Source organism: Papilio machaon, chromosome 1 (genome assembly GCF_912999745.1).
Source record: "Papilio machaon chromosome 1, ilPapMach1.1, whole genome shotgun sequence".
NCBI classification, from domain to species: domain Eukaryota; kingdom Metazoa; phylum Arthropoda; class Insecta; order Lepidoptera; family Papilionidae; genus Papilio; species Papilio machaon.
Window position 1 is genome coordinate 7925642 of NC_059986.1, and position 9965 is coordinate 7935606.

General features: G+C 33.1%; 1 protein-coding gene across 1 annotated transcript; it reads left to right on the plus strand.

Annotated features, from left to right (window-relative positions):
- Positions 1-308: 308 nt before the first annotated feature.
- Positions 309-7719, plus strand: LOC106713737 (protein FAN). The gene is made up of 13 exons (XM_014506584.2): positions 309-530; positions 890-1496; positions 1977-2048; positions 2507-2709; positions 2913-3156; positions 3495-3617; positions 3692-3953; positions 4233-4650; positions 5344-5432; positions 5509-5641; positions 6163-6370; positions 6717-6867; positions 7548-7719. Exons 1-13 carry the CDS (start codon positions 517-519, stop codon positions 7646-7648), a joined length of 2625 nt encoding a protein of 874 aa, XP_014362070.2. The 5' UTR covers positions 309-516; the 3' UTR covers positions 7649-7719.
- The last annotated feature ends 2246 nt before the right edge of the window (positions 7720-9965 follow it).

Below are 9965 nucleotides of genomic sequence, written 5' to 3' on the forward strand. Positions count from 1 at the left end.
TCATCTATTTATATACGTGGGATGACTTGAGTGGGCTTTAGCTGTAGCTGTGATGATATTATGTGCATGTTTGATTTTCTTTATTTACGCACTGGTGAACTAATAATAGACATAGAATTTACCGTCATTAACATGTGTTTTTAAATCGGAACTAAACCAACTAAAAGCTCTAATTTCGAAGCAGCGAAATTATTGGTCAGTTATAAATTGTGACGGTAAAAATTTAACTGCCATCTTGACGTTGGCAGATGACAGTAGATGAACTGACAACTGACGGCAGTGTCAAAATTATTTTTTGTGTGAATTCGAATTAGTTTATTTTGGCGAATATTGTTATAACCGTCCATTTCTTTGTTCGTCCAGTTTGTTGTAGTTGTACATTTGTGACCTAGATTTCGAAAAGTAATGAAAAATATAAAAATATTATTTTTGACTTGTTTGGATAGTGTAATTAAATTGTTTTCCTCTGTTAAAAACCCTCTTTCATCTTCAAATTAGAAATATAAATAATACACAATGAATAAGGCAAGGTACGGTTTCATAGTAATTTTTCTTCATCTAGATCTAGTGATAGCGGAGCTATACTGAGCTGTGTAGTTAAACAAGTTCAGTTATTATACAAAATATAATTTATTATTGTAAGGTTTAAACGCCACCCAATTGGAAGGTGTTTTTGTTATTATGTTAACTCGAGACACCAATTTTGGTCATACTTATTTAGATTTTAGACAGGGAAATTACATACAAAGAATTTGATATTTCCTTTCTTTACAGGAATGGACAGTTTTGTTATAGTTTACTTATTACTTAGTGATATTAATATACATTCACATCAGTTTACTCCATAATCAAGTAACTGTTTGTATTTTTTTTAATTAAATTGTTACAGATTTTCTATGTTGGTGCTAGAACCTGGTGAGATTTATTTTGAAGATTTCTCATGTATAATGAACACACAAAATTCTAAAACAGTAGGTGAAATTAGAACTGGTCATCTGAAACTTTGTTCTAAATCACTTGTATTTGAACCAATAGAATGGACTTATCCTCTTACAAAATTACACTTTAAAGATTGCACCGACATCAGCATTGCGGAGAAAAAAGAAAGCGAAACAAAAAACGTAATCAAAGTAACAATTAAACAATATTCAGAAATGTTAGAGGAAAATATAATTGCACCTTATAGATTTAAATATGAAAAACAAGATTTCTATTTCTTCTTTGATTTTGCCTCAGCGGAAGAATGTTTGAGTCAAATGCAACAATTACAGAGAGCTTCTACATTACATGCACCCGAACACAACAGTATGGTGGCTACTATATTACATTCACGCTATATGAGAATGTTATTTGACCCTGTCATGATGGATGACTTCACTGAGGAGATCATATGTGAAATGCAAGCTGAAAAAATATCACCACTTGTGAGACATCAAGGAAAATTAGCACTGACTCCCACAACTTTATACTTCCAGCCATTCAGTAATATTGAAAGTGTAAGAATATTTATTAACATATTTTCTTACTTTCTCCTTTAACAATTGTCATGATTATCATCATATGTAAACCTGGATAAGCGAGAAACCTTTATAAGCGAGAGTCATTGTCCAGTCTGTATAGAGATTCTACATAAGTGAGAAACTTAGACTGAGAGAAACCTCTAATAGCAAGAAAAATATAGCTATCTCTTGGACTCGCTTATTCAGTTCCTAATGTATTTAATACAATGGTAAAATAATTTGGTATTAGAGCCAGAAGGTTTATGGAAGACCAAAGAAAGTATGGATAGACTGTGTGAAAGAGGATATGGGTGAGAACTGGGTAAATTCTGATATGACGGAAATAAATACTAGGAATAATACAGATGTATGGAGGAATATATAATATCCCTCCTCCCTAGTGGGACCCTCCTAGGGATAAGAGCAGGTTGATGGTGATGAGAGCCAGAAGGTTTATGCAAAATATTTGTTTCACAGAGTCCAATATTCAAGCTGAAGTTGGATGAGATGAGGAAAATGTACAAAAGGAGATTTTTATTAAGGCAAGTTGTATGTATCACATTACTTTATGTTATTTTTATGTAGTTTTATATATAAAAATTTCAATTTGTATTATAAAACAGAAATGTTTTCTTGTATTGTATTAATCATTACTGTATCTAAATTATGCCACTTTCAATTTAAATCTGTTGTGTTTTAATCTTTGATAATTTTAGTGATGCATATTTAGTTGGCTTAGCTTACTTTTGTTTATTTATGATTTTGAAATGTGTTGTGTTAAATTTAACAGTGTATTTTCACTGCCGAAACCTGTACAAAGACATAATATGTTGTTTTTTTTATGTAGCATGAGTATGATGCTGTTTTTTATATCTATTCTTAATTGAATTTAAATTGATTATTAATTAATATCAATTATGTTGCTAAAGCTTGTGTATAAGTATTCAATGTTGCAATAAAATAAAATATTTAGATCATTGTATAATAAATTGCCAGTATGGTTTTAGGGTCTTGAAATATATGGTGAAGAAGAAAGATCTATGTCCCATATATATCTTACCTTTCCGTCGGAAAAGCATAGAGATAGAATATATGAAACTCTAGAACAATCACCAAATGTCAAACTTGAACGACAACATGTTGAAGAGATGACACTGCAGTGGCAAAATGGCATTGTCTCTAATTATGATTATTTGATGTATCTTAACTGGTGGGTACTGTTAAAAGATATCCATATCTATAAATTAAAGAACAAAGAGCATTAGCAACTATTGACATAGTTAAATTTCATGTCTCTTTCTTGTAAAATTTCACTAAAATAGCTTTCATAGCAATTAATATTTAAAATAGCCATATTTCAAATTCAACAAACATTCTTCCGTGAACATAGAGTTATTCTAAATATTATTTTAGTCTTGCAGATCGAAGTAAAAATGATCTAACACAATATCCAGTGTTTCCTTGGGTTGTAGCAGATTATACTTCAGAGAAATTGGATTTGAACAATGCTGATACTTTCCGCGACTTATCCAAGCCAATGGGTGCATTGAATCCGGAACGTTTGGAGAAACTGAAAGACAGATACAATGAAATGAATGAACCGAAATTTTTGTATGGATCACATTATTCCGCACCCGGACTTGTGTTGTTTTATCTTGTAAGTAGTTTTACGACAGCATTTCATTTTTTTTTAATTTGTTTGTTTAATGGAGACCCAAGGTTACCACTTTTCTGTTAATCATTTGAAGTAAAAAATAAAACTTAATTAGTAGCCTATGTGTACTTTAAAACTATATTCTGCATTTATGACAAATTTCAGCAAGATTCATTTAGCTGTTCTGGAGATACCTAATAATAAATATCCATCAATCCATCCATCCATCTAAACTTTCGTATTTATAATATTCTTTTCAGCCACGTAACGCCCACTGCTGGGCATAGGCCATATAATATTAGTAAGAAGTAATTTTATTTGTATGTGTGTTTGTGTTACAGGTTAGAAAATATCCCAGGTACATGTTGTGTCTTCAGAATGGTAAATTTGACCATCCGGATAGAATGTTCAATTCAGTGAAGGATGTCTACAATAACTGTTTAAGAAATATGTCTGATTTTAAGGTATGAAACAAACCATTTTATAGATTGTAAATGTGTTAAAAGATAAAATTAATAATTTTTTTTTTTTTGTGTAGGAATTAGTGCCAGAATTCTATGATACAAGTGATAAAGGTGATTTCTTAATAAATAAGTATGAGATAGATTTTGGAGAGCGCTATGATGGGTCTGTGGTACAAGATGTGACGTTACCACCATGGGCCACCTCACCTCAACACTTTGTGTCCACACTACGCGAAGCTCTCGAGTCAGATTATGTATCTACACATTTACATTTATGGATCGATCTCATATTCGGTTATAAACAAAGAGGGGAAAATGCTGTCAAAGCTAATAATGGTATTTAATTTTTTTTTATTAATTACTGAAACACCAGTTAAATTAATTTTTTCACATTATCAAATAATTTTGCCTTGTTCAATTTTTTTTTTAAATTTACTTTTAACTAATAAATTTCTTGTTAAGGGTTCTACAATTTAAGATTTTTTTAGTGCTAAATTTGAAGAAAACTTCTCATGATTTTTTTTATCAACAGATGGCATTTTTAACAAAACTATGTTCAATGGAAAGTAGAAAAAAAAATTGGTGTATATATAAAAATGTTATATATTCTTTCAGTATTCCATCATGTATGCTACGAAGGTTCTATCGATCTAGAATGTGTATACGATATGAACGACAGGCATGCACTAGAAGTACAAATAATGGAGTTTGGTCAAGTGCCTAAGCAACTATTCACTAAGCCACACGTCAGAAAAGTGAAACAAACTATGCAAATACCATTAAGCCGTATTGATGAACAGAAACCACAGAGAATAGAATGTATAGATACAATAAAACTACATAAAGAGGCTGTGACATGCGTAGTTCGTGTTGGAAATAGAATAATATCTGTGGGTAAAGACGGGGCATTGAAAGTGTATGATATGTTGCAAGGGAAGCAAATGCGAAGTGTAGTGTTGTGTTCCACACCTCTAAGTTCTTGTGTGATGGTTGATGATAACACTGTAGCGGCTGGCTCCTGGGATAATGAAATGTGAGTTCATTTATACATCTTACTAATATTATAAACTAGCTTTTACCCGCGACTCCGTCCGCGCGGAATAAAAAATAGAAAACGGGGTAAAAATTATCCTATGTCCGTTTCCTGGTTCTAAGCTACCTGCCCACCAATTTTCAGTCAAATCGATTCAGCCGTTCTTGAGTTATAAATAGTGTAACTAACACGACTTTCTTGTATATATATATAGATGTGAATGTTTAGATGGATGGATGGATATATGTTTTTTTGAAGGTATCTCCCTAACGACTCAACGGATTTTGATGATATTTGGCAAAGATGTAGAACATAGTCTGGATATTTGAAAATTTGGGGATGGAGTCACGAGAAACAGCTAGTATTGCATAATTTAACTGCATACATTGTTCTCGCTAAAAGTTTTTTTTCTTTCGACTCAGCACCTAAGAGTCGAAGTGTGATATAAAATGGTCTATAACCATTCTTAATGATTAGGTTTTCATAAGTTAAAATAACCCGGTGGTCAAGGTTGCGGGAGTATTTCGACCGATCATTGTGCCAATCTTTGGGGTAGGCCTATGCCCAGCAGTGGGCGTTACGAGGCTGAATAGATAGATAGATAGAAGTAAAAATAACTTTTCAAATATAATCAGTAGATTATTAGATTGTTTCAAACATGTTTGCCTTGTCTGAGTTATTATGTTATTTCAGATATTTATACAATGTTGAATATGGACGGATTGTAGAAAGTTTTCGAGCACATGACGATTCAGTCAGCTGTTTACTTTGGATAACGAAAGGTATAAATTAAAATTAATTATGTAATTTATTAATAAGTTTTTTCAAATTAAAATATATGTAACAATGTTTTTTCAGAACATTTATTAATATCCGGTGGTTGGGACGGTGTGGTCCGTGTGTGGGGTAACGTGGGTAAGACAGGACAGGCACTGCGTGGATTGAAGGCTGAGTTCGACCATGATGGAAAGATAACCACACTCACATATAGGTCTGTAAAATATTTTTTTAAATTAATTTCAGTATTCTAGGTAACAGACTGAATAGACGGAAAATAAAAGAAATATAAAAAATGGCTTTACATTCATATTTTGTTACACTTCACATCATTAACTTGATTAAGAATGCATGTAGTGGAAACTAAATTTTAATTTACTAGCTGAAGCCCGCGACTCCGTCCGCGCGGAATTAAAAAAAACTTAATAAGTAGCCTATTTGTTCTTCATGATTATGTTATACATGTGTGCTAAATTTCATAAAGATCTGTTGAGTCGTTCCGGAGATACCTTCAAACAAACATTCATCTATCCATCCATACAAACTTTCGCATTTATAATATTAGTAAGTTGAATATAATGAGGTCTTAATATTTCTGTTCTAACAAAATTGCCACATAATTGTGACTATCATTGACCATGAGATGAGACATAATTTGTTCCTTGATTTCTTGAAGGTTTGAGATTTTTTTTTTTTGACGCCATCTATTGCAAAGTTGTTTGTTATTACTACCAGATATCGTGGTCCAGAGCTGGACGTGCTGGCGGGCAGTAGTGACGGCGAGGTGTTCATCTGGGAGCTGAGCAGCCGGCAACTGAGCAGCAAAGTGCGCGTGCATGCTGCGCCACTCACAGCTCTGTCCTTCGTACTCTCCAAAGATAGGATCGTTACCTCAACTGATGATGGACATCTTTATGTCACCGATCTAGGAGTTTGCCATTCGGTAGGATTTATTTTAAATTTAAATGCAAGAGGCAAATTAAATAAATTTGCTATTTGAAATTAAGTACTTACTACTGTTAAAATAGGGTTCATCTTACTTTGTAAGCTTAATATCGACTTGTGGAAAATTACAAAGTTATTTATTTAATAAAATACTTAAAGGCAAGAGCCCTATAATTTTATTTTATTTAATTTATTCTAAAAATATAGGAAAGTATTTTTATATAACAGTGTATTTACGTAACCATATATGTGATATTTAATTGCTATAAAAGTGAGAAATATGTGTAAGGATCCAATCTTTCTTCTCTGTGTACCCCTTGTGTTAGTAGCGTGAATGTTATCAGGTGTACCACAAGCAGCTGTGCGAGGCGGCGACAGCGCTGTACTGGAACGCTGCTGGCGGCAGTGCACTGTGGCTGGGCGACAGCGCTGGCCGCCTGCTGCACTGGAACATGCTCACCGTCACACAATTATATCAACTACAAGCTCATACTGGTATATTTATATAGGTTTTATTACCCATTTCCATCTCTTTGAACTTTTTTATACGTACAGTCAAAGAATTAAATTCACTTCCCACTAAGGATCGTATATAATACAGCAAACTGCTACCATAGGAACTATAATTTAGGACATACTAGCTTTTACCCGCGACTCCGTCCGCGCGGAATAAAAAAAATGCACACAAGATAAAAAAGTTCCAATGGCCGTCTCCTAGTTCTAAGCTACCTCCCCATAAATTTTCAGCTAAATCAGTTCGACCGATCTTGAGTTATAAATAGTGTAACTAACACGACTTTCTTTTATATATATAGATTTATGTTGCTATGACAACTGCTCGACTCATGTTGTATCAAATTACAATGCACCGGAAGATAGATGACTCGACCGTACAATTGGAGTAAAAATATCTGTTTTACTTACCCTTATTTTTTTTTTTCTTGAATGCAAGTATTGTATGAAAATCATAAAACTTTGTGTACCTTTATTATTTAGTTGGATTATTTGTGTCAATATTGGTATTGAATCTATTATCGTTTTTTTTTCTCGGACTGAAATCACTATATAAACTCTTATATCGTAATCCCTCTCATTATCTTTGAAAGAACATAGATAAAAATATTTTTTATACAGAGATTTTCGTCTCCAAAACCAACGATTAGTCTTATTTCCAGGTTCTATCACATGGATTTACCTGGACGTGGATTCCAACACTTTGGTCACGGCCAGTGAGGACAAAACCGTAAAAGTCTGGCAATTGTTGAAAAGTTCTTGACGTTTGTCTCTGGTCTTATTATATAGTATTATTGATCTTCTTGTAATGTTAAGGATATAATATAAAAACTAATTATTTCTTAGAAATGACAATAAAGTATTATTATTGTATTTTGTTTTATTTAATGCCAGTAACATAAAAAGTTTTATAGTGGATACAAAACAGTACTAGCAACCTCAGAGAATTCGGTAAGTTTTTTTGGCTTAATGATAGATGGCGCTGTAATATATAAATTATCGCCCCGCCCTAATTTTGTAAACTCTTAATTGAAACAAACTAAAATATATTTAATTCAGTTTATTATGAAAGAGATAACATACTCAATACGAATGTTGTAGTGTTCTGTGTATTTGGCATGGATGTAGAACACAAAGGCTACTAGTTTTTTTTTTTTTTAATAACGTGCGGACGGAGTCGCTGCTGGCAGCGAATTCTGTTATAAAATAGAATGCCTTACTTATATTGTTCATTTAATTTATTGAAGTAATAATTTTTAAATACTGATAAAATATACGAACCGCTACATAAAATACATTGTGTTTACACTACCGAAACTTATATTAAGATATAAGTAGTCCTTGTTTTTCAGAAAATGTTTTATATGAATTTTTCGGCAGTACGAATTAGCGGAAAACAATGATTCCAATCAGTTAAAATAATTATTATTGTATACCCATACCCATATCAACTAAGTATAAGCATAAGGTGAGCGATTACATTATGCGCCAGTATATTTTTTTATATAACTAAGTGTTGGCCGCGACTCCAACCGCGCGGAATTAAAAAAGTCTCAATGAGTAACCTATGTGTTCTTCCAGACTATTTTTTATATCTCTGCCAAATTTCATCAAGATCTGTTGAGCCGTTCCGGAGATACCTTCAAACAAACATCCGTACATCTAAAAATTCGCATTTATAATATTAGTAAGATTATTAATTTACCGACATACATGCAATAGAGTTCGATATTTTGGATCAGTTATTTCTTATGTACATAATTTGTACCAAACAGCGATTATTTTTAACTAATTTCATTAAGGATAAATAAATATTTCAGTATTTCTTGCATTTATTTTTTTATCCTACGTCACACGCTACGTCAAACATTATGATTACAAGCGCTAGGAAGGGAGTAGGGTGGGTGATATCGACAGGGCCGCGACCCCCACAACAACCCATATGCACCTAAACTACAAGCGACGTATCGTATAACAATGCCTTTTGTTTCGCAAAAAAAGGCCATAAAAGATTTTAGAATCTTCAAACATACTAGTTTTAAAAAATTGACGTCTAGTAAAAATTTTTGGGGAATTTATTCTCGTCCCAAATTTTTGCATAGAGATTTAAATTCAACAGAATTATTTAAAAAATTAAACAATTTTCACTACAAATAATTAAATACCTATTTCGGGTTTTCTGGAAATTCATCCTTCTTGTGGACGCAACTAACTTTAGCTATGTCTGTTTTTACTAATAAATAAAATTGGCGTGCCTGTATGTAATATCGAAAAAAAAAAATTAGTATTTCGTGAAGATGTAATATTTTAACAGTGGTAGACGCCAGCCAAAACAAAATCCGTTGCACGAATTGACCGATTCGGCTGGTGAAATACCACGGCCACACAGAAGACAGTCGTTTAGTGGAAGAAATTCTGCGTTTGGTCTACTGAGTGTGGTGCCGGAAGCCTAATTATAGTCCTCTTTCCCTACCCACCCTTTTCTTATAAGGAAAGGATGGGAAGGGGAAGTGGTTTTGACGGATCAGCGATGCATAGGCATTCCTATTCCAATATTGCCCATTGGCAATATTCTCATTTTGAGCGTCCCTTTCTCCATCGATTAGAGATAGGCAACGCACAACGGCAATTGCGGATGTTTATGGGCGGCGGTCGCTTCGCTATTTCAGGTGGCCGCTCGCTCGTTTGCAACCTTATGATATAAAAAAAGATGATGTACTTAACTATACTTAAAACGAAACAACGGTTTCTAAAATTTTTGTCTGTCTGAAAGTCCGCGTTTGTTACGGCTAATCTCCGAAAAGGCTGGGCTGATTTTGACTGGTATGTACCTAATATGTGCATGGAATATTATAGGTTACTTTTTTCATTTTTTATTAAACGCTGACGATCGCAGGCGACGGCTCGTCCTTATTAAAACAGTTAGGTGGGATGGGTTCAAGAAAGAAAACAACGCAAATAAGACTAATGCAATCAAATCTGTTATAATTTATTGGAAAAAATTAATACATAAATGTAAAATTGTCTTAAAAAAATAAATCACTGGTCATAATAAAAATAAGTAGGTATGACATCCCCAA

What these genes read in the sequence shown, in the direction of transcription:
- LOC106713737 (XM_014506584.2), top strand. An exon ending in CATTCAGTAATATTGAAAGT is followed by an intron (nt 1,497 to 1,976) that starts GTAAGAATATTT and finishes TTTGTTTCACAG; the next exon opens with AGTCCAATATTCAAGCTGAA. An exon ending in TGCTGTCAAAGCTAATAATG is followed by an intron (nt 3,954 to 4,232) that starts GTATTTAATTTT and finishes ATATTCTTTCAG; the next exon opens with TATTCCATCATGTATGCTAC.